The sequence below is a fragment of the Sapajus apella genome, unplaced genomic scaffold (assembly GCF_009761245.1).
Source record: "Sapajus apella isolate SASKATOON/1434 unplaced genomic scaffold, GSC_monkey_1.0 scaffold46, whole genome shotgun sequence".
Classification (NCBI taxonomy): Eukaryota; Metazoa; Chordata; class Mammalia; order Primates; family Cebidae; genus Sapajus; species Sapajus apella.
In genome coordinates, this window is record NW_022436986.1 from 552,524 (window position 1) to 577,963 (window position 25,440).

General features: G+C 38.7%; 1 protein-coding gene and 1 long non-coding RNA gene across 16 annotated transcripts in view; one reads left to right on the forward strand and one right to left on the reverse strand.

The window, feature by feature from the left end:
• Positions 1–25,440, forward strand: part of UNC13B (unc-13 homolog B) — a 234,021-nt gene that overhangs the window by 39,918 nt on the left and 168,663 nt on the right. For all 15 annotated transcript variants that reach the window (XM_032239961.1, XM_032239962.1, XM_032239966.1 and 12 more), the window contains exon 2: positions 24,035–24,064. In XM_032239961.1, coding sequence (XP_032095852.1) covers positions 24,035–24,064 — 30 coding nt within the window. The remainder of the gene's footprint in view (positions 1–24,034; positions 24,065–25,440) is intronic.
• LOC116524644 lies at positions 6,683–18,158 on the reverse strand. The gene is made up of 3 exons (XR_004257427.1): positions 18,056–18,158; positions 9,849–9,856; positions 6,683–6,694 (listed from the first exon to the last, which is right to left on the reverse strand). It is a non-coding gene; the product is annotated as an uncharacterized LOC116524644 (long non-coding RNA).

Consider the following 25,440-nt stretch of genomic DNA (forward strand, 5'->3'; position numbering starts at 1 on the left):
TTTTTTTTTTTTTTTTTTTTTTTTGAGACGGAGTTTCACTCTTGTTAACCCAGGCTGGAGTGCAATGGCGCAATCTCGGCTCACCGCAACCTCCGCCTCCTGGGTTCAGGCAATTCTCCTGCCTCAACCTCCTGAGTAGCTGGGATTACAGGCACGCGCCACCATGCCCAGCTAATTTTTTGTATTTTTAGTCGAGACGGGGTTTCACCATGTTGACCAGGATGGTCTCGATCTCTTGACCTCGTGATCCACCCACCTCAGCCTCCCAAAGTGCTGGAATTACAGGCTTGAGCCACCGCGCCCGGCACTGTGGGCTAATTAAATCTCTTTTCTTTGTGGAATATGTAGTCTAAGGTATTTATAACAGTAGGAGAACAGACAACAGAAAATTGATACCAAGGTTTGAGGCATTTGCTATAAAGATACCTGAAAATGTGAAAGTGACTTTGGAACTGGGTAATGGGCAGAGGTTGGATGAGTGTGGAGGGCACAAAAGAAGACAGGAAAATGAGGGGGAAATTGGAACTTCTTAGAGACTTGTTAAATTGTTGTGACCAAAATGCTGACAGTGCTATGAACAGTGAAGGCCAGGCCGAAGAGTTCTCAGATAGAGATGAGAAACTTATTGGGAACTGGAGCTAATTCAGTTTTATTAAGTGTTAGCAAAGCGATTGGAGGCATTGTGCCTCTGCCCTAGGGATCTGTGGAACTTTGAACTGGAGAGTGATGATTGAGCGTTTCTGGCGGAAGAAATTTCCAAGCAGCAGAGCATTTAAGATGTGGCTTAGGTGTTTCTAACAGCCTGCACTCGTATGCATGAGCAAGGAAATGATCTGAAACTGGAGCTTATTTAAAAGGGAAGCAGTGCATAAGAGTGGGAATTTGCAGCCTAGCCATGTGGTAGGAAAGAAAAACCCATTTTCAGTGGAGAAATTAAATCAGGCTGCAGAAATTTGCCTCAGTAAAGAGGTGCCAAGTGCTAATTTTCAAGACCATGGGGAAAAGACCTTGAAGGCATTTCAGAGAATTTTGTTGCAGCCCCTCCTATTACAAGCCCAGAGGCCTAGGAAGGAAGAATGTTTTCCTGGGCCAGGCCCAGGACCTTGCTGCACTCTGCATCCTTGGGACACTGCTCCCTGCATCCTAGCATCTCCAGCTCCAGCTGGGCTCCAAAGGCCCCAGGTGCAGCTTGGACTGCTGCTTCAGAGAGTGTAAACTGTAAGCCTTGGTGATTTCCATGTGGCATTAAGCCTGCGGATGCACAGAGTGCAGAGGTTGAGGATTGGGAGCCTCCATCTAGATTTCAGAGGATGTATGGAAAAGCCTGGATGTCCAGGTAGAAACCCTACTGAAGGAGTGGGGCCCTCATGGCGAACCTCTACTAGGGCAGTGCAGAGGGGAAATGTGGGGTGGGAGCCCCCACACAGAGTCCCCACTGGGATATTGCCTAGTGGAGCTGTAAGAAGAGGGCCACTGTCCTCGAGACCCTGGAATGGTAGATCCACTAGCAACTTGCATCCTGTGCCTGGAAAAGCCATAGGCAATCAACGCCAGCCTGTGAGAGCAACCATGAAGGCTGAACCCTGGAAAGGTTTAGAACTGCCTACGGCCTTGGGAGTCCACTTGTTGCATTTGTGTGCCCTGGACGTGAAACATGGAATCAAAGGAGATATTTTGGAGCTTTAAGATTTAATGACTGACTGCTGGGTTTTGGACTTGCATGAGGCCCATCACCCCTTTCTTTTGCCAGTTTCTCCCTTTTCAAGGAGAGTATTTACCCAATGCCTGTACCCCTATCGTATCTTGAAAGTAACTAACATGTTTCATTTTACAGTCTCATAGCTGGAAGGGACTTGCATCGTTTCAGATGATACTTTGGATTTTGGACCTTTGAATTACTGCTGGAATATGTTCAGACTTTGGGGGACTGTTGGGAAGGCATGATTGTATTTTGCAATGTGAGAAGGACGTGAAATTTGGAGAGGCCAGGAGCAGAATGATATGGTTTGCCTCTGTGCCTCCCACAAATCTCATGTTGAATTGTAATCCCCAGTGTCGAAGATGCGGCCTAGTGGAAGGTGATTGGAAATGGGGGTGGAGTTCTCATGAATGGGCTAGCATCATCCATTCAGTGCTATTCTTGTGATAGTTCTCATGAGATCTGGTTATTTAAAAGTATGTAGCACCTCCCTGCCCACTCTCTTTCTCCTGCTCTGGCCATGTAAAGTGCTATCTCTCCCTTCACCTTCTACCTTGATTGTAAGTTTCCTGAGGCTTCCCCAGCCATACTTCTGTACAGCATGTGGAACTCTGAGCCAATTAAACCTCTTTTTTTTTTTTTTTTTAAATAAACCTGGTTTAGCAAAAAAAAAAAAAAAAAAAAAAAAAAAGAAAAGAAAAAATTAAAAAAATTCACCAAGTTTCAGATATTTCTTTATGGCAGTACAAGAATGGACTAACACACACAACACACACACACACACACACACCCTCTTTTGGTTTACTTTAAAAAAAAACAGCTTTATTGAGGTGTAGTATACATACCATGCAATTCATCGCTTTAAAGTATAAATCCATTGGTTTTTTTGTTGTTGTTTTTTAAAGAGGCAGGGTTTCACCATGTTGGCCAGGCTGGTCTTGAACTCCTGACCTCAGGTGATCCACCTGCCTTGGCATCCCAAAGTGCTGGGATTACAAGTGTGAACCACCACACCTGGCCTAATCCAGTGGCTTTTAATGTATTCACAGAATTGTGTAACTATCACCACAATAAAATTTGAACATTATTGTCACTGTAAAAAAGAAACCTCTTATCCATTAGCAATCATTTCCATTTTCTTCATCCCCCCCAGCCCTAGGAAACCAGTAATCTACTTTCTCTCTTTATGGAATTACCCATTCTGGACATTTCATATGAATGGAATAATACAATATGTAGCCTTCGTAGCTGCCTTCTTTCACTTAACATAATATTTTTTAGGTTCATCCAAGTTGTAGTGTATATCAGTACTTTTACCATGTTTGCCAGGCTGGTCTTGAACTCCTGAACTTGTGCTCTACCTGCCTTGGCCTCCCAAAGTGTTGGGATTACAGGCGTAGCCACCATGTCTGGCCTTATTTTTGTTTTTTGACATGAAGTCTCACTCTGTAACTCAGGCTGGAATGCAGTGGGGGGATCATAGCTCATTGCAACCTTGAACTCCCAGGCTCAAGCAATCCTCTTGCACCAGTTTCCTGAGTAGCTGGGACTACAGGTGTGTACCACCATGATTGGCTAATTTAAAAAATACATATTTTTTTCTATGAACTCTGCAGAGAAGAAATTCATTTTTCTTTTTAGAGATGGGGGGGTCTCCCTGTGTTACCCAGGAATTCGAGGATGGTCTCGAACTCCTGGGCTCAAGTGATCCACCCACTTAAACCACCCAATGTGCTGGGATTACAGGTGTAAACCACCATGCCTGGCCTCATTGGCCATTTGTATATCTTCTGTGGGGAAATATTTATTTAGATCCTTTGCCCATTTAAAAATTGGATTATTTGTCTTTTTATTATTGAATTGTATGAGTTCTTTATATATGCTAGACACAGAACTCTTATCAGATATATTATTTGCAAACATTGTCTCCCATTTGTGGTTATCTTTTTACTGTCTTAATAGCCTTTAGTGTAAAAGTTTTAATTTTGATGAAGTCTAATTTATCTACATATTTTTTCTTTTGTTGCTTGTGCTTTGGGCATTATAGCTAAGAAATCATTGCAAGAGTTTTTATAGTCGCAGCTATTATTGTTAGATCTTTGATCAATTTTAAGTTAATTTTTATGTGATGTGAAGTTCTTGGTTTGCTTTTACAAAATGGAATTATACAAAATGTATTATGTATTTTTATTTAAAATACGTCTTGGTTATCTCTATCAGCCAGTAGATAACTGTCCTTTTAAAGTCTGTGGATAAAAGAGGGTGTTACTTTACCAACTTGAAAATTCCTCTTTCTGGAATGATACCACCTGCAAGTCTACCTGCCATCCCTGCTGCTTGTTCCTTATTTCTGTAGATCCGGTTCAAGGCAAAACTCTAGACCAATTGTTTTCAGGCTGTAGTTTGCTTTCCATTTTATTAAGGCTTCCATCTAATTTTGAGATGAAATAATACTCTTCCTGGAACATCCAGTGACTCCTTGGAATTTATATAATAAAATGTTACTAGGGAAGGGGCACAATCTGAAATAGATCTGCCCTTTCATACTCTTTCGACTATTACTTTGTGTATTAGTCTGTTCTTGTACTGCTATAAAGAAATACCTTAGACTGGCTAATTTGTAAAGAAAAGAGGTTTAATTGGCTCACAGTTCTGCAGGCTGTGCAGGAAGGATGGTGGCACTTCTGCTTCTGGGGAACCCTCTGGAAACTTACAATCATGATGGATGGCGAAGCGGGGAGAGTGGGGAGGTGCTACACACTTTTTAAAAAAACAGATTTCACAACTCCTCATTCACTTGTTGGCACCAGAACAGCACCAAGGGGATGGTGCTAAAGGCTAAAGTTTTCATGAGAACTCCACCCCCATGATCCAGTCACTTCCCACCAGGTCCCACCTCCAACACTGGGGATTGCAATTTGACATGAGATTTGGGTGGGGACAAGATCCAAACCATATCACTCTGATAGTTTCAAGGAATATTTTGTTTCTTCATTGGCTTTCCAATTTACTAACTTTACTACTTGTAATTCTCTTACAAAATCTGTTTTTCACTGTTTATCCACCTTGCAATTAATAAAAGTGCCCTATTTCACAAAATGATGAAAATTATCTATAACTTTCTCACTTAACAATGTGTCTCCCTGACATTTTGTTTTCCTTTCCACTTTGTTTGGTTGTTTATTTAATTGAGACAGGGTCTTGCCGTGTCACCCAGGCTGGAGTGCAGTGGCTCAGTCTCGGCTCACTGCAGTCTCTGCCTCCCGGGTGCAAGTGTTTCTCCTGCCTCAGCTTCCTGAGTAGCTGGAATTACAGGCATGCACCACCATACCTGGCTAATTTTTGTATTTTTAGTAGAGACAGGGTTTCACCATGTTGGCCAGGCTGGTCTTGATCTCCTGACCTCAAGTGATCTGCCCACCTTGGCCTCCCAAAGTGCTGGGATTACAGGCATGAGCTACTGTGCCCAGCCTTCCTTCCACTTTAGTTAGGAATTGATTGCTTCAAAATGAGGAGTTTTTTTTTTTAGATACAGTCTTGCTCTGTCACCCAGGCTGAAGTGCAGTGTCATGATTTTGGCTCACTGCAACCTCCACCTCCCAGATTCAAGCAATTCTCCTGCCTCAGCCTCATAAGTAGCTGGGGTTACAGGTGCACCTACCATATCTGGCTAAATTTTGTATTTTTGGTAGAGATGGATTTTGCCACGTTGGCCAGGCTGGTCTTGAACTCCTGACCTCAAGTGATCCACCTGCCTCGGCCTCCCAGAGTGCTGGGATTTTAGGCATGAGCCACATGCCCAGCCAAATGAGGAATCTTAAAAAAAACTTGGCAACTATATAGTTCTATATACTGCTGCCGTTTTTCATTCCCGTTTCTACCCCCTTCTCTTCTCTACATCATTCTTCATTCTATTTCCATTTTACATGACAAATTTTGTTACTTATTTAATTATTCCCAGACTGACATTTGAGATAGCAGTAAAAAAAAACTTATTTTTAGAGTTATCTTTCCCTTCGAGTGGATTAATACTTTCCTTAGGTTCCTTACCCTTCCTTTAAGCACACAGCAGTAAGAATAGTTTGCTTGGCCAGTCATGGTGGTTCATGCCTGTAATCTCACCACTTTGGGAAGCCAAGGTGGGTGGATCCCTTGAGCCCGGGAGTTCAAGACGAGCCTGGGCAACAAAGTAAGACCCAGTTGCTAAAAAAAAAAAAAAAAAAAAAAAAAAGAGTTGTTTTTTTCCCCCCCTCTAGAAAGCATTTAGGTTACTTTATGCATTTCAAGACCAAATAGTTCCTAACAAAACTTTAAAATTGACCTTATTCCATATTTCGAGTGATTGATTTCTGTCCATGCATACCTGCTTGCCATTGCCTTGACTCAATTTGTATATAGCTTCCTGTTAAGTATAGTTTCAGTAGCTACATGTGGGTATTTACATATGAATTTGTTAAAATTAAATGAAATTAAAAATTCATTTTCTCAGTTACACTAGTAGCATTTCACATACTCATTAGTCACATAAAGTTGGTGGCTACTACAATTGACAGTGCAAATACAGAATTCTTTCATTGTCACAGAAAGTTTTATTTACTGGCACTAATATACTGTTTGACTTATTCCTGCTCGTGGGGCTGACATTTGAAATTATTGTAAAGCATTCCCTGTTTTATAAGCTTATTTGTTTGTTTTTTTAGACAGAGTCTCGCTCTGTTGCCCAGGCTGAGGCTGGAGTGCAGTGGCATGATCTCGGTTCACTGCAACCTCCTCCTCTTGGGTTCAAGCGATTCTCGTGCCTCAGCCTCCTAAGTAGCTGGGATTACAGGCATGTGCCACCATGACCAAATACTTTTTGTATTTTTGGTAGAGATGGGGTTTTACCATGTTGGCCAGGCTGGTCTGAACTCCTGACCTCAAGTGATCTGCCCATATGAGCCTCCCAATGTGCTGGGATTACAGGTGTGAGCCACTGCATCTGGCCTATAAACTTATCTTTGATGGATTCTTGTTAGTGATCATTGTTGCAGAAATCTTGCTATGCCCTATAGAAGTGTTTTGATTGTTTGTTTGTTTTAAAGAGATGGAGTCTCTCTATGTTGCTTAGGCCATACTTGAACTCCTAGGCTCAATCAGTCCTCCTGCATCAGCCTCCCAAGTAGCTGGGACTACGGGAGTGCAATACTGTGCTTGGCAGAAGTTTTAAAATTGTTTTTGGCAATTTTATGTGGCAAATATAAAAGTCATTTTAAGCTGAAATATTTTAAGTAAGTATCCTATGTATGTTTTAAGCACATAATATATTCACATGATAATTTTAAGTAAGAATAAAGGATATACGGTGAAAAGTAAATTTTCTCCTGTCTCTCAGTTGTCCTTGATAGAGGCATGTACTGAAACAAGGTTTTTTGTATATTCTTCTAGATATTTTTTTATCTTTAAGCATATGTGTACATGTCTTCACTTTTGAAAATGTAAGTGGTAGCATTCTATGTACAACTTTTTATCATGTATGTGTGTGTGTCAGGTCTTAAGTCTGAACCATTTGTGTTTTTACATTAATGTATTTTGGAGATTATTCCATGTGGGTACCTGTAAATCTGCCTGATTTTTATTCCATAGTATTTTGTTACATAGGTATATTTTAGCTTGTCTACTCATTGTCTATTGAACACTTAGGCTGATTCTAACATTTTACTATTGCCAAATAGGTTACAATGAGCATCTTTATTTTTGTAAATGTGCAAGTATAGCAATATGAGAAGTAGTACTGGGAGACAGGTCTGTGCTTTTTAAGACTTTGATATATTCTGTGAAATTGCCCTTCCTAGTGACTGTTCCAAATTATATGCTTACCTACAGTGTATGAGAATGTCTGTTTCTCTGTCCCTCATCATTACAGCTTGTCATAAAACTCATCATATAGCAGTATTATTAAAGATTGCAATAAAAAGTTTATTTTATTAAATTTTTGCCAGATGTGGTGGTGCATGTATGTAGTCTCAGCTATTCTGGAGGCTGAGGTGGGAGGATGGCTTGAGTCTGGGAGGTTGAAGCTGCACCATGTTTCCCAGGCTGGCCTTGAACTCCTGGGCTCAAGTGATCCTTCTGCCTCAGCCTCTCAAAGTGTGGAGATTACAGGCATCAGCCACTGTACCCAGCCAGTAATGTACTTTCTATAATGGAAATAAATTAAGAGCTTTGAGTATAGCTATTCTGAGTTGCAAACTTATCCATATACTTTGGATAAAAATATCTAAGCTAACATGTGCTAAGAAACCTGAGCTGAGTTAGAAGACTACTTGACTTTTGCGTGAAGTTAGACACTAAGGTAATCAGAACAATCTATAAGAATAACTTTCCTATGCATTAGTAATAAGTTGTCAGAAAAGGTAAGAGAAAAAATATCCCATCTACAATACCACAGAAGTATAAAATACCTAAGAATAGGCCAGGTGCAGTGGCTTACACCTGTAATCCCAGCACTTTGGGGAGACTGAGGCTGGTGGATCACTTGAGGCCAGGAGTTCGAGACCCGCCTGGCCAACATGGTGAAAACCTATCTTCACTAAAAATACAAAAATTAATCGAGTATGGTGGCATGTGCCTGTAGTCCTGGTTACTCAGGAGACTGAGGCTCAAGTATCGCATGAACCCAGGAGGTAGAGGTTGCAGTGAGCTGAGACTGCGCCACTGCGCTACAGCCTGAGTGACAGAGTGAGACTCTGTCTCAAAAAAATACAATAAAAATATTTAAGAATAAAGCCACATGAGATATGAAAGCATAAGAGGCAAAATATTATAAACTATGCGACCTCAAACCCTTATACTGCAAAAGCTTAGAAATGCTGACTAAATAAAATAAATATCCCATTAAGGATATAATTTAGCTCCCAAGAAAGTAAGGAGACTCTCCCTTGGGCTAAAATGGAAAAGAATTTAAAAACCAGAGTATCCTCTGAAACATAGGCAGAAAGAAATTAAATTATTAAAATAAAAAAATAATAAAAACCAGACTAGAAAGTAGAACTAATGCTTTAAGAACATGGGAGATGGTGGAGGAGCAGTTGTTAATTATCTGTTACTTCTAGTGGAATAGCCTTACACCCCCTAAGAAATACCTCTGCTAACTTATGCCATTGCACACCTAGATTTGAGTTCCAAACCTTGAGCTGTTGGACCTGGGGCAAGGCCTCTTTAAATTCCAGGTTTTTCACCTGCAAAATGGGGAAACAATAGGACCCACTTTTAATGGTGGCTGTATAGTTTAACTTAAATGGAAATAACACACTATATATTGAGTACTTACTGTGTTCCAGGGCAGTTCTCTAAGTGCTATATATAAATTCACTTCTCTTTATAAGTGATAAGGTAAACTGAATTGTGACACCCTCTACCAAATCCCTATGTTGAATGAAGCCCCAGCTCCCAATGAGATAGTATTTATAGATGAGGCCTTTTGGAAGTAATTGGGCTTAAATGAGGTCATGAGGGTAGGGCCTTCATGAAGGGGTTAGCAACCTTATAAGAACAGCACCAGGAAGTTTGTACTCCTTTCCCTGTCTGCCCTGCACCTGGTATCAGGACACAGTGAGAGGACAGCCATCTGCAAGCCAGGAAGTATGAGCCCTTATTGGGAACAAAATCAAGTGGCATCTTGATCTTGGACTTTACAGTCTCCAGAACTGTGAGCAATAAATTTTTGTTGTTTAAGCCATTCAATCTATGGTGTCTTACTAAGGCAGCCTGACTTAATACATAAGGCAACAAAGGCATTCTTACCATAAAGACATAGATTCTAATGGCTTCCTGGGGACAAGAGATGAGGCGATGGAGTCAGGGAACTGGAAATAAGATCCCTATTTTCCTAAAGCTAGGATTCTCAAAGGGTCATATGCTCATTTAAAGCCTGGCCTAGAAAATAGTCTCGAGAAGATGAAAAGCAAGTTTATTCATCTTAGCCTGAGTTCTGGGTGGATGGAGGAAAAAATGTGTGACTTGAGTGTTCATACCCATACCCTTGTGCTCATGAAAGTCTGAGATTTAAATTTGTTTAATTTATATGTTTCAGCAATCTCTAAGCCAGTAAGCTACCCAAAAAAGTCCAAAGCTAGAAAACAACTTGGGCCACATTCTCACATCAGATTACACAAATTTCTGTGGATAGAGCTCCACTTTACATGAGTTCATAATGCAAAATTATAAAACCTAAAAAAAAAATCAACCAGAGTGTCATGATACATGTTGCAGAACATAATCAGACCTTCATTAACTGGTGATAGCAGACTGCATATAAATGAAAATGAGTATGAAATGATTATAGACATTTAAAAAGGAATCGAAAAAGTAAGGGATACATATTTAGAAAAAAGATCAGGTGGGGCAAGGTGGTTCACGCCTATAATCCCAGCACTTTGGGAGGCGGAGACAGGTGGATCACCTGAGGTCAGGAGTTCATGACCAGCCTGACCAATACAATAAAACCTTTTTCTACTAAAAATACAAAAATTAGCTGGATATGGTGGTGCATGCCTATAATCCCAGCTACTCAGGAGGCTGAGGCAGGAGAATCACTTGAACCCAGGAGGCAGAGGTTGCAGTGAGTGGAGATTGCACCACTGTACTCCAGCCTAGGCAACAGAACTAGACTCCATCTCAAAAAAACAAAAAAACCCCAAAAAAACCAAAACAACAACAACAAAAAAAAAAAACAAGGTATATTTGAAAAAGAACCAAAAAGAAACAATACTAATAGAAAAAATTTTATTAAAGTTAAAAACTCAAGGGGAAAGTTAAAGTCCAACATAGTTAATAGACATTCTCTAGGGGGAGAAAAAGGAGAAGAGACGAGAGGCAATATTTAATGAGAAATGGCTGGACTTCATAAAGTTAATCAGAAGAAAAGACAGATTGTCCACAAAGGAATGACAGATTGATTTAAGACTGTAACAGTAATAATAGAGATCCTGAGAGAAATTACTATTTAGAATTTTTTAACAGCTAAATTATTCAAAATTGAAAGTAAAATAGACATTTCAGACAAAAATGTGAGAATGTAAGCTCAATGATGAAAGGGATTTTTGTTTCTCCACTGCTATATCTCTATTACCTTGAACAATCCTTGGCACATGGTATGCATTTAGTAAGTGTTTGTTGAATAAGTGACAAATTGAAGTCTCTCACAGTTGCTTCTGGAAGAGGGAAATTGAAATAAGATGGAAGAATTGAGATAAAGAAAAACTATCGAGTAAAAGAATTGGTAAACATAAGTAAATGTAAATAAATATACTTTAGTGGTGGCTTACACCTGTAATCCCAACAATTTGGAAGGCTGGGATGGGAGGATCGCTTGAGGTCAAGTTTGAGATCATCCTGGGCAACAAGGTGAGAACCTGTTTCTACAAAAACAAAAAATTAGCTAGGTGTGGTGGCACATGCCTGTAATCCCAGCTACTGGGGAATCTGAGTGGGGAGGATCATTTGAACCCAGGAAGTCAAGGAGGCAGTCAGCTATGCTGTCACCACTGTAATCCAGCCTAGGTGACAGAGTGAGACTCTCAAAAGCAAACCAAAAATAAATATACTTTATAAAACTATAGTTTTAATTATGTCTAATATATTACAGTTTTACAAACGAGAAGGAAATAAAGTTCCTAACAACAGTAGGATGTAAAGTAGAAAGTAGAGATGTAGTTAAAGTAGTATAAGGTTTTTTTTTTTTTTTCTGGGAAGAGTTTAGAGATATGGATTAAAGTCAGATGTAATAATTTCAAGGGTAGAGTTTTTATTTACTGGAATATGATGAACTAGTTTTCTGAGGAAACTATTCTCATTCTAGTACACCTTAATACGCTATTGACAGAGACAAAATGAAATAATTTTTTCCTACAGAGTTGAATTCTTGGAAGGCCATCAACAATAAGAAAACAGATGAGCAGGTGCTAAAGCCAGCAGTTGCCTGTTAGTATCTTCTGATTCCTTGTATCTCTGAGCCTGAGTTTTATAGAAATAGAGGGAACTTTCCCTAACTTATTTTATGATGACAGTAATTTAATATTACTATCACCAGACAATAACATTTTTGGAAAGAAATACTAAGGCCATTTCTAAGCCTAAATAAAGTACCAAGAGTCCTAAAGACATTGTTGAAATGTATCTAGCTTTATATAAACCAATAATATAGCAGTATCAAGTTAAGTTGATTTTAGGAATAAAAGAGAGGTTTATCATCTGAAAATCTGTTAATGTATTTGGGTACATTAACAGACTGAAGAGGAAATATCTTAGGATCATCTCAACAGATGCAGAAGAAGCATTTGATAAAACTCAGTAAGCGTTCATGATACAAATTCATAGTTAACTTAAAAGGGAGCTTTCTTTTCTGGACCAGGATGGATTGTTCTGTATTGCTTCTGCTAAGGTTAGCTCAAAATCCTGGATGCTGTGTATAAACAAACATAAGAAGAGTCTGAAAGGTAAAGAGAAGATGGCAGACCAAGTAGGAATTTCAGGACCCATGGAATGACATAGGAGTGAGTTCCGTGGGCTTGCTTGCTTGCTTGTTTGTCTCATATATCACGGGTGTTGGATCAACTGGCAACTTGGTCAGAAATGGCAATGGGAACATAACACCCCCAAAAAGCCAAGAATAGCTCTTTTCTTTAAAAGATGGGGAAAGAGGAAACCTCCCAAGACAGAAACTTTTAGACAATAACCACCCTATTTTAGCCACATGCCATGGAAAGACCATGGCTCCTCCCCTTTACTAATTCCTGTTAACTCCTGTTAGTGATAGATAAAATAGAAATTTGAAAAATATTTAAGTAATCCACAGGAAGAACAGAGAAAGGAAATGGAAAATAAAAAATAAAATGGCAGACTTAAACCCTAACATTTTAATAATTACATTAAGAGTAAATAGCCTAAACACAAATTTAAAGACAGTTGGCAGAGTAGATATAAAAACATAGCCAACTACATGAGTGATACACTCAACAACTTGGTATTATCCTGAGTATAAGGTCACATTCTGTATGATTCTATGTGTGTAACATTCTGTGAATGACAAAATGATGGAGATGGAGAACAGATTAATTGTTCCAGTGGTTCAGGATGATGAGGCAGAATGTAGATATAACTATAAAGTGGTAGTAGGAGGGAGATCTTTGTGGTGATGGAATAATTCTATATCTTGATTGTGATGACAGTAACATGGGTCTACACACGTGATAAATAGTACAGAACTATGCGCACATGTCAGATTTTTTTGTTTTTGATATTGTACTATAGTTATGTAAGATTTAACTATTGGTGGGAATTGGGTGAAGGGTACATATGACCTCTGTACTACTTTTGCAACTCCTTGTGTATCTGGTTATTTCAAAATAAGCTTTAAAGAAACCTATAGCAAATATCATACTCAGTATTGATTTATTAAAAGTATTTTCTTTAAAGCCAGGAACAATACAAGGATGCCTACTATCATTACGTATATTTAATAATTTACTGGCAGTCCTAGACCATGCAATAAGGTCAGAAAATAGTTAAGGCTGGGTGTGGTGGCTCATACCCTGTAATCCCAGCACTTTTGGAGGCTGAGGAGGGAGGATCACTTGAGCTTGAAAGTTTGAGACCAGCCTGAGCAGTACAGTGAGATCTTGTCTCTAAAAAATACAAAAACTAGCTGGATGTAGTGTAGGCACCTAGTCTTAGCTACTCAGGGGGCTGAGCCCTGGAGGTGGAGGCTGCAGTGAGCTGTGTTTACACCACTACACTTCAGCCTGGGTGACACAGTGAGACTCAAAAAAAAAAAAAAAAAAAATTTTTAGGTATGGAAATAAAGAAAATATTATAATCTGTAAAGGAGTCTAGGCAATGAGTGTCTGGCATTTTCTATTACATATTTTGAGAAAGGGTCTTTCTCTCACCAGATTTCTCTGAAACAGATGATTTCTAATCCTAGGAGTCAAGTCAAAAGGGGTAACAAAAATGATAACATGTCCACACACTAGGAAACTTAACAATGAAAAATATACTCAATGGGATGGCAAGAAGCAACATAGGATTGTAGTTGACAGGCAGCTACTATTATTATATTGTTATGTTAGTTTTGCTCTTCAAAACTCTTATTTGGTGCTTGTGTAGATCTGTTAGAAGGTTACCTGTGAAAAAGGACATATGGGTATCCAAGCTGATCTGATTCATACAGCTTAATACATTTATTTATTAATTTTGAGACAGAGTCTGGCTCTGTCACCCAGGCTAGAGTACAGTGGTGTGATCAAAGCTCACTGCAACTTCTGCTTCCCAGGCTCCATTTATCTCAGCTCCTGGCCTCAAGGAATTCTCCTGCCTTGATCTCGAAAAGTATTGGGATTATAGGTGTGAGCCACCGTGTCTGGCTGAAAGTGGTTAACTTTGAAATGTGCAGAGTTAGTGTTCGTGTTTGTTTTTCACAGCATCAAAGAATTGAGTGTTAATCAAAATCTGGCGGAAAGTTCAGGTTTTTCCTTCATGGTTAAATTTTTAAAATTCTGTAGAACAAGTATATTTACTTTGTGTTAGGCTGATGGCCTTAGATTTCCACACACTCAATGTTAGGGAGAAATCTTATTGGCAGTGGAGTGGCTGGTGGTCCCAGCTGAGGGTTTCCTTCTTTGGTCTTTTGAGTGCAGAGTCTTTGCCTGGGTTGTTCTCTGCCTTCACTGTTAGGAAAGCCACTTGACTCATGGCTGGCAGATAGCACACCAGTTTCAGTACCTTGCTACATTTGTAGAAAACCAGTGTATAAACAATGAGGTATAGATAGAAATTGTTTTCCAAGTCCAGTGGGTATTTGAATTTTAAGATGTAGTAAATTAGCCAGGTGTGGTGGCACATACCTGTGGCTTAGCTACTTGGGAGGCTGAGGCAGGAGGATTGCTTGAGCCCTGGAGGTCAAGGCTGCAGTGAGTCGTGATTGCACTATTGCACTCAAGCCTGGGTGACAGAGCAAGACCCTGTCTCCAAAAAAAAAAGAAAAAAAGTAAAGACATTGTTTTCTTTAAATTTTCAAACTTATAAAAAAGAAGATGGAATAATATATTGCATACCCATGCACTTGCCATCTTGATTTAACAAATGTAAATGATTTGTTACATTAATCAAGATTAAAAAATAGTGTACAGTGGATAAAGTTGAAATTCTCTTTACTGTCTCAGTCTCTCTCTCCAAGTTGTAGTCACTCTCAAAGATGGTATGCATTCCTTCCTTTTAGGATTATTATTCTAAAATGTGTGTATGTGTCTATTTAGTCTATCATGCAGATATTTAGTCTCCTCTTTTTTTCCTGAAAGTTTTAAAGTAGTGTCACATTTAGGTATTTAATTCATTTATAATTCATAATTGTGTTAGCATGAAGGGCTTAACTTCATTTTTTTTTTTTTGTATGAATGACTCATCATTACCAGTTTGATCTTTAGCAGAGTTTGTTTATGCAGGTATAAGCAAATGTGAATATATATTTTTATTCACTTGCCACTCATTTTGTATACTTTAATTTTTAATTTTGGGGTACATAATACATGTATATATTTATGGGGTACATGAGATATTTTGATAAAGGCATACAATGCTTAATTACATTAGGGTAAATGGGGTATCTATCACCTCAACCATTTATCCTTTATTTGTTTAACAATCTAATTACATACTTTTAGTTATTTTAAAATGTACAATAAATTATTATTTACTGTAGTCCTCCTCTTGTGCTATCACATACTAGATCTTATTTATTCTATCTATATTTTTATACTCATTAATCGTCCCCACTCCCCTGCAACTGCTCTTCCCAGTAGCTTCTGTTATCCATAGTTCCACTATTTCTGTGTGTTCACTTGTTTTAATTTTTAGCTCCCACAAATAAATAAGAACATGTGGTTTGTCTTTCTGTCCCTGGCATATTTCTTTTTTTTTTTTTTTTTTTTGAGATAGAGGTTTTTTTTTGTTACCCAGGCTGGAGTGCAATGGCGCGATCTCGGCTCACCGCAACCTCCGCCTCCTGGGTTCAGGCAATTCTCCTGCCTCAGCCTCCTGAGTAGCTGGGATTACAGGCACGCGCCACCATGCCCAGCTAATTTTTTTTTTGTATTTTTAGTAGAGACGGGGTTTCACCATGTTGACCAGGATGGTCTCGATCTCTTGACCTCGTGATCCACCCGCCTCGGCCTCCCAAAGTGCTGGGATTACAGGCTTGAGCCACCGCGCCCGGCCCCCCTGGCATATTTCATGTAGCACAATGACCTCCAGTTCCATCCATGTTGTTGCAAATGACAGGATGTCATTCTTTTTTATGGCTGAGTAGTACACCATTGTGTATATGTGGCACATTTTTGTTATTCATTCATCTGCTGTTGAACACTTAAGTTGCTTCTAAATCTTGGCTATTGTGAAATGGTGCTTCAGTAAACATAGGAGTGTAGATTTATTGATTTTTTTTTTTTTTTTTTGTCGGGGGTGTATACCTAGCAGTGGGATTGCTGGATCATATGGTAGCTCTATTTTTAGTCTTTTGAGAAACCTCCAAACTGTTCTCCATAGTGGCTGTAATAATTATATTCCTACCAACAGTGTACGAGGGTTCCCTTTTCTCTACATCTTTGCCAGCATTTCGTATTGCTTGTCTTTTGGATAAAAGTCACTTTAACTGGGGTGAGATGATATCTCATTGTAGGTTTGATTTGCATTTCACTGATGATCATTGATGTTTAACACCTTTTTATGTACTTGTTTGCCATTTGTGTGTGGTTTTTTTTTATTTATTTAGAGACAGAATCTCACTCTGTCACCCAGGCTGAAGTGCAGTGGAGCAAATTCAGCTCACTGCAACCTCTGCCTCCCAGTCTCAAGTGATCCTCCCACCTCAGACTCCTGAGTAGCTGGGACCATAGGTGTGTGCCACTACACCTGGTTAATTTTCTATATTTTTGGTAGAGACCAGGTTTCATCAGGTTGCCAGGTTGGTCTGGAATTCCTGAGCTCAAGTGATCCACCTTTCTCAGCCTTTCATAGTACTGGGATTACGGGTGTGAGCCACCATGCCCAGCCTGCCTGTCTTGTTTTGAGAAATAGGTCTTTTGCCTATTTTTAAATTGGATTATTAGATTTTTTTCTGATTTCCTTATTTGAGCTTCTTTTATATTCTGGTTATTGAGCCTTTGTCAGATGGATAGTTTGCAAATATTTTTTCTCATTCTGTGGATTGTCTCTTCACTTTGTTGTTTCCTTTCCTTTTCTGTGCTGAAGATATTTTACTTGATGTGATCTTATGTGTCCTTTTTACTTTTTTTCTTTCTTGACAATCCATTTTTGTTTTGCTTGTCATGCATGGGGTATTCAGATCATAGCACATTCAAATCATAGCACTAGTTTGTACATTTTTTTTTTTCTTTTAAACTTCATGCATTTTTGCATACAATTTAAGAAATCTAACCCAGGGTCACTAAGATTTTCTCCTATGTTTTCTTCCAGATATTTCATAGTTTTATCTCTTACATTTAGTTCTATTCCTGACTCATTTTAAGTTTTGCATATTGTGTACAGTAAAGATAAAATAAGTAAAAATATATATGCACTTGTATATGAATATCAAATTTTTTCAGTACTGTTGTTAACAAGATTATCTTTTCCTTCAATTGAATTGCCTTGGCAATTTTGTTGAAAATCAATTGACCCATATGTGTGTGGGTCTCTTTCTGAACTTCCTATTATTTTCCATTGATCATTATGTCTTTTTATGCTAACACCAGACTGTCTTGATTTCTGTATCTTTATGATCTAACTTGAGATTAGGTGGTATAATTACTCCAACATCTTTTTTCCCCCCAAATTTTTTTTTAGCTCTTCTGGTCTTTTGTGTTTTTATATAAATTTTAAAACCAGCTTGTCAGTATCTAAAAATATGCCTGCTAGAATTTTGATTTGCTTTGTTTTGAATATGTAGATTAACATGAGGAGAATTGCCATTTTAACAATATTGAGTCTTCTAAACATTGACCATGGTATATCTCTTCATTTAGTTACTTCTTTGATTTCTCTCCTCAGTGTTTGTAGTTTTCAACTTATAGGCCTTACACTTCTTTTGTTAAATATATTCCAAGAATTTAATATTTTGGGGGGATGCTGTTGTAGATAGTATTTTTAAAACAGGAAAAAATACATATAAATTTTATTACATGCACATGTGTGCATGAGAGTCAAGCAAAATATAAATGCTCAAAGAAAGATAAGATGGTTCATGCTTCTATACCATCTTTTGGGGGCCAGATGGAAAGGCCATTTTTTTTGGATACATAATAACTGTATATATTTATGAGGTACATGTGATATTTCTGTATATGCATACCATGTATAATGATCAACCCAGGTATTTTAGGATGTCCATCACCTAAAATATTTATCACTTCTTTGTGTTGGGAACATTTCAAATATTTTCTTGTAGCTATTATGGAGTATGCAAATTATTGATAACTATATTCATTCCAGTCTGTGATCACATAATACAATGTATTCCTTCAATATAACTGCACGTATGCATTAACCAACCTCTCTTCACCACCCTTCTCCCCCTTCTCAGCATCCGATAACCATCATTCTACTCTCTGCCTCCAAGAGATCTTCATTTTAGCTCTCACATGAATGAGAACATGCAAAATTTGTCTTTCTGTGCCTAGCTTATTTCACTTAAAATAATGCCTCCAGTTCCTCCATGTTGCTGCAAATGACAGGGTTTCATTCTTTTTTATGGTTGAATAGTATTTCATTGTGTATATACCAAATTTTCTTCATTTATTTGTTGATTGACACTTAGGTTGATTCTATATCTTGGTTATCATGAATAGTGCTGCAGTAAACATGGGGATGCTAATATCCCTTCAACATGCTGACATCCTTTCCTTTGACATACTGACGTACTTTTAATACCCAGTAGTAGGATTGCTGGATCATGTGGTAGTTCTGTTTTTAGGGAAACCTCTGTACTATTTTCCATAATGGCTGTACTAATTTACATTCCCGTCCACAGTGTATATGAGTTGTCTTTTCTCTGTATCCATGCCAACATCTGTTATATTTTGTGTTTTCGGTAATAGTCATTCTAACTGGGGTGAGATGATAGCTCACTGTTTGATTTTAATTTTCCCGATGATTAGTGCTGTTGAGCATTATTTTCATATACATGTTGGCCATTCTTTTGAGAAATGTCTAATCAGATCCTTTGTCCACTTCTTATTGGGATTTTTTTTTAAATCTTGATTTGTTTGAGTTCCTTATATATTTTGGATATTAGTCCCTTGTTGGATAAATAGTTTGCAAATGTTTTCTCCCGTTCTGTAGGTTGTCTCTTTATTGATTGTTACTTTTGCTGTCAAAGCCTTTTTAGTTTTATAGGGTCCCATTTGTCTATTTTCATTTATTTGTATGCATTTGAAGTCTTAGCCACAAAATCTTTGCCTAGACCAATGTCCTAGTGTTTCCCTTATGTTTTCTTCTAGTAGTTTTAATGTTTTGGGTCTTAGGTTTAACTCTTTAATTCATTTTGAGATTTTTGTGTATGGTGGGAGATGCCTAGTTTCATTCTTCTGTAATATGGATATTCAGTTTTCCCAACACCATTTATATATTTATTTATTTATTTATTTATTTTTTGAGACGGAGTTTCACTCATGTTACCCAGGCTGGAGTGCAATGGCGCGATCTCGGCTCACCGCAACCTCCGCCTCCTGGGTTCAGGCAATTCTCCTGCCTCAGCCTCCTGAGTAGCTGGGATTATAGGCACGCACCACCATGCCCAGCTAATGTTTTTTTGTATTTTTAGTAGAGACGGGGTTTCACCATGTTGACCAGGATGGTCTCGATCTCTTGACCTCGTGATCCACCCGCCTCGGCCTCCCAAAGTGCTGGGATTACAGGCTTGAGCCACCGCGCCCGGCCCCAACACCATTTATTGAAGATATTCTTTCCTCTGTGTTTTTCTGATGCCTTTGTTGAAAAGTCAATTGGCTATAAATGCATGGATTTATTTCTGGGTTCTCTATTGTATTCCATTGGCCTGTGTGTCCGTTTTTATACCAGTAGTAACTCATTTTGGTTACTTTAGCTTTCTGATGTATTTTGAAGTCAGATAGTATGATACCTCCAGCGTTGTCCATTTTACTCAGTATTGTTTTGGCTATCCAGGATCTTTTGTGGTTTACATGACTTTTAGGATTTTTTTTTTTCTATTTCTGTGAAGAATAGCATGGATATTTTGATAGGGATTGCATTTAATCTGTAGATTGCTTTGAGTAATACAGTCATTTTAATAATAGTTTTATAATGCATTTGCATAGCATGTCTTTCCATTTGTGTTCTCTTCAATTTCTCTTATCAGTGTTTTGTCATTTTTGTTGTAGAGGTCTTTTACCTTTGTTAAATTTATTCCTAGGTATTGAATATTTTTGTAGCAATTGTAAATGCAAATACTTTATTGATTTATTTTTCAGCTAGTTCACTATTAGTGTATAGAAATGCTACTGATTTTTGTAGTTGATTTTGTATCCTGCAACTTTACTGAATTTATTGATCAGATCTAAGAGTTAAAAAAAACCAAACAGTGGCATCTTGAGGTTTTTCTTTATATAAGATCATGTCATGAGCAAAGAGGGACAGTTTGGCTTCCTCTTTTCCAGTGTGGTTGCCTTAAATTTCTTTCTCTTGCCTGATTGCTCTGGCTAGGACTCCCGGTACTAAGTTGAATGAGAGTTGTGAAAGTGGGCCATGGTCTACCAAAGCCAGACAATGGCAGAATAAAAAAATAAAACTACAAGCAAATACTCCTGATAAACACAGATGCAAAAATCTTCAACAAAATACTAGCAAACGAAAGCCAGTAATATATCAAAAAGATTATATACCATGATCAAGTGGGATTTATCCCAGGGATTTAATGATGGTTCCACATGTGCAAATCAATAAATGTGATACATCACATTAACAGAATGAAGGACAAAAACTGTAAGATCATCTCAATAGACATAGAAAAGGCATTTGATAAAATGTAACATTCCTTCATAAAAAAATACTCTTAAAAATTATGCATAAACACTGGTCTGGTACAGGGATTTTTAATTTTCAGGGACCTGTGAACTTGAAGAAAAAACCCTTTATTTTTACTAACCTCTAACTGAAATGTAATATATCCCCCAGTTATAGGGACACTGTAGGCAATGGATCCATATTAGGAGTGCCTGTGACTTCGTTGCTAATAGAAACCACAGGTCTTTTCATTTCTTCTTGCAAAAAATAAAAATAAAAAATAAAAAAATGTGCGTAAAAGGAACATATCTCAACACAGTAAAGACCATATGTGACAAACCCACAGCTCACATCCTACTGACTGGGGAAAAGCTGAAAGCCTTTCCACTAAGAACTAGAAAAAGACAAGAAGAACCCATGTTTCTTGTGTTGTTGTTTTTTGTTGTTGTTGAGACAGGGTCTCACTCTGTCACCCAGGCTAGAGTGCAGTGGTGTGATCTCAGCTTACTGCAACCTCTGCCTCCCGGACTCAAGTGAGTCTTTCACCCCAGCCACCTGAGTAGGTGGGATGACAAGTGTGTGTCACTATACCCAGCTAATTTTTGTATTTTTAGTAGAGATGGGGTTTCCCATGTTGGCCAGGATGGCCTTGAACTCCCGACCTTAAGTTATCCACCCACCTCAGCCTCCCAAAGTGTTGGGATTACAGGTGTGAGCCACTATGACTTGCTGAATATTTCTTTTATTATATTGATATTTGTGTATGTGTTTTAACAGTTGCTTCTTTTAATGTTGTGGATTGATTGGCTTTTTTAGGAAAAGAGTTTTTTTCTATAGATATATCTATATTGTTGCTGGGGAAAGGTGCTTTGGCTTTGATTCTGGGTGGGTGCAGTAGTGTAGTCTACATATGATTTATTCACCTTTACTCAGACTGGTTTCCTGACTTCTGAGTGGTGTAGGCTGCATTTGTTATTGGAGGCTGTGGCAAGACTTTGCTGGGGATGGATATGCCAGATGGGCTGGTCCTCTGAAATCAGTCGTAGCAGTGGCATTCTAGGAATACCAGTCTTTGGGCTCCCTTGGGCCTCTAGGTGGTATGCTTGGGTGCTGGCTGTGCCAGTAACCGACCAAGTGGGTGAGTCCTTGGATACCCCAGGTGTTGTGTGAGGAGTTGACAGTGGTAGCAGCAGTGGTGTGCCAATCCTTGCACCACTCAGCAGCATGTATGGCTTTTAGTGGTGGCAGCAGGCTTGATAGGCTAGTCCCTAGACCTCCTGGTGGTGTACAGTGATGGGTAGCACTCGTGGCAGGATAGGCTAGGTTTTACTCTGGAGAACTGTCCTGTATACTGTAGAATATTTACCAGCATCCCTGTTCTTTAGCCAGTAAATGCGAGCAACATCACATGGGAACTTGTTAGAAATACAGTTTCACAGCCCCTGCTGAGTCTAGAAACCAAGGTGATGTGGCCCAGCAATGTGTGCTTTAACAGCCCTCAGGTGATTCCACTGCCTTGGTAGATTGCAAGGTTATCCCTACCCCCCAGCCCCCCACTCCCTATGCCCCATCCCTCCACTCCCTACCCCCCATCCCCACACTCAACTCCCCTAACCTCCCCACCCCCCACCCCAGAAATAACCTGTATTAGTCAGGGTTCTCTAAAGGGACAGAACTAATAGGATATGTATATATATATATATGAAGGGGAGTTTATTAGAATTGACTCACATGATCACAAGGTGAAGTCCCACACTAGGCCATCTGCAAGCTGAGGAGCCAGGAAGGCAGTCTGAGTCCTAAAACCTCAAAAGTAGGGAAACCAACAGTGCATCCTTCAGTCGGTGGTCAAAGGCCTGAGAGCCCCTGGCAAAGCATGGGTGTAAGACCAAGAGTCCCAAAGCTGAAGAACTCAGTCTGATGTTCAAGGGCAGGAAGCATTCAGCATAGGAGAAAGATGGAGACCAGAAGATTCAGCCTGTCTAGTCCTTCCATGTTCCTCTGCCTGCTTTTATCCTAGTTGCGCTGGCAGCTGATTAGATGATACCCACCCAAATTGAGGGTTGGTCTGTCTCTCCCAGTCCAGTGACTCAAATGTTAATCTTCTTTGGCAACACCCTTACAGACACAGGTAGGAACAATACTTTGCATCCTTCAATCCAATCAAGTTGACACTCAATAGGGTGTCACATCACGGAACCGTTATTATCACTATATAGTTAACTAGCATAATGGCAAATTTATGCTGATTGACCAATTAGTAATTATAGAGCTTAATCTTTTTAAGGTAATTTTAGCCAAGCCATTTAGAGAGATGTGTATGTACTTTCCACACATTTATGAAAAAGAACACCAGCTGGGAAGAGTATTTGAACTGAAATGGGACTACAAAAGGCAGTCTCCAGTGAGAGATAGACTTTGTTTCAATAAAAAGAATAGATTTTTAAAATCTGTCTGAAAATGAAGAGGACCTTGTAAAAGGTACAGAATGACCTCTTTTAGAAGTATTAAGCAAGGGTTGGATGTTAGTTAAGATGAAGCTTTCAGTAGTAATGCAGGATAAAGAGAATGGCAGACATACACCCTTAAGCATCCTTTCCAGGTTTTGTGTTTTAGGGTTTTCTTTTATCTTTTTTTCCCCTGTGGCAGGTAGCCCCATCTTCTTCGATAGTTATTTGGTGCTTTCTGGGATTTAGCAGTTTACCTGCATGTATGGCCTTTGACCTTTCCCAGGAACCAGCATGTGCACTCCAGTGTGGGATTCTTTCCTGAGTAGTTCTCTACTGCCTTTTTGGAAACAGCACTGTGTGATCACATTGACAGGAGTTCCTCTTAATATCTGCTTATTTTCAGAAAGAATTTATTTCTCATTCTTGTTTTAAATGTTATTATCTGGATCTGGCCTGTTATGCTCTTCTTTTGGCGTGAAGAGAATAGAGGGGATTTCTATGATGGGTTTTAAATAAGGAACATTTGTAACTTAAACCTTTGGAAGATAGCTCATATGAAGCTGGCTGCCTGCCACAGGAGTAATTTAGATCTCTCTACCTTGTTGTCAGGAGACGAACAGAGATTTTTGCATTGGATATGAGATTAGATTGACTTTTAAGGGCTCTCTCTGCCTTTCAAGTTTTGATCAGAAGTCTCAGCTTTTTTTTTCCCTCCAGGATTAGATTTAACAATCTAAACCTAACTCTAACATTGGTACATAGTGCCCAAGAAATGTTGCTCAAGTAAAATGAATTTGGAAATATTCTTCATTGTATCCTCTTTTTTTTCTTGCAGTTAAAAGGGCCAAATTCCAGGGTTCACCAGGTAAGGCTAGTCGCCTATTAAATCTTTTCCTCTTGTATTTTCTGTTATTTTAAAGCAATTTTAAAAAATCATTAATTCGTTGATCAAATTCAGTAATTTAATTCATTACTTCACTAAATTAATGAAATCATTAATCTAGTGAAAAATTAGTTTTATTACCCCTTGGCTAACCCATTCTACTTCTCAATAATAACTATATATCCAGAGGTTTTAATATACCTTTTCAGACTTTTTCTCAGAAAATATATCTAGAGGTTTTGATATACATTTTCAGACTTTTTCTCAGATATAATTATAAGTTTTCCATGTGGATAAGTACAAAACTACACAATTTTTCTCAGAAAAAGTCTGAAATAGGGTAAAAGGATAAATATTGACAACTAATGGATAAATATTGAAATATCAGTGTATCAGGTCTTGCAGTTCATGAATCTGCTTCAGTTTGAGAGTACGTGTATGTGTATCTATGGATCATATATAAATTTCTTAAAATTTAAAATATACAAATAGACCATGTGAAACATATCTTATGCAACCTGCTTTTCCTCCCTAGCAACACATCATGAAAGTGTAAGAGAGAGAGTGTGTGTGTGTGTGTGCGTGCGTGCGTGCGTGCGTGCGTGTGTGTGTGTGTGTCTGGTTCATTCTTTTAAGGTGCTATACAGAATTTTGTTGTAGATTTGTGCCCTGATTGATTAATAAGTCCCTGATCGATTAATATTAATATTTAGGTTCCCAGGCTGCGCGCGGTGGCTCAAGCCTGTAATCCCGGCACTTTGGGAGGCCGAGGCGGGTGGATCATGAGGTCAAGAGATCGAGACCGTCCTGGTCAACATGGTGAAACCCCGTCTCTACTAAAAATACAAAAAATCAGCTGGGCATGGTGGTGCGTGCCTGTAATCCCAGCTACTCAGGAGGCTGAGGCAGGAGAATTGCCTGGACCCAGGAGGCGGAGGTTGCAGTGAGCCGAGATCGCGCCATTGCACTCCAGCCTGGGTAACAAGAGCGAAACTCCGTCTCAAAAAAAAAAAAAAAAAAAAAAAAATTTAGGTTCCCAAGTTTCTGCTATTACAAACGATAAGTGTTCTTGTGCACTTCTTATTGCTTGCTTTTGCAAATGTCTCTATGTACTAGAATCAGAAATAGAATTGGTGGGCCAAAGGTATATGTATTTATTAAAAATTTGGTAACGCCTGCCAAATTGTTCTTCTGCAGGTTTTTACTATGTATACTGAGAACAAAAGTTTGTGAACATATATTTTCCCAAATCCTTATTAACATTCAAATATGAAATTTTAAAATCTTTGTCCACCTGAAGATGAAAACTGGTATTTCCTTATTTTAATATGTATTTCCTCAATTTGGAATGTCACTTA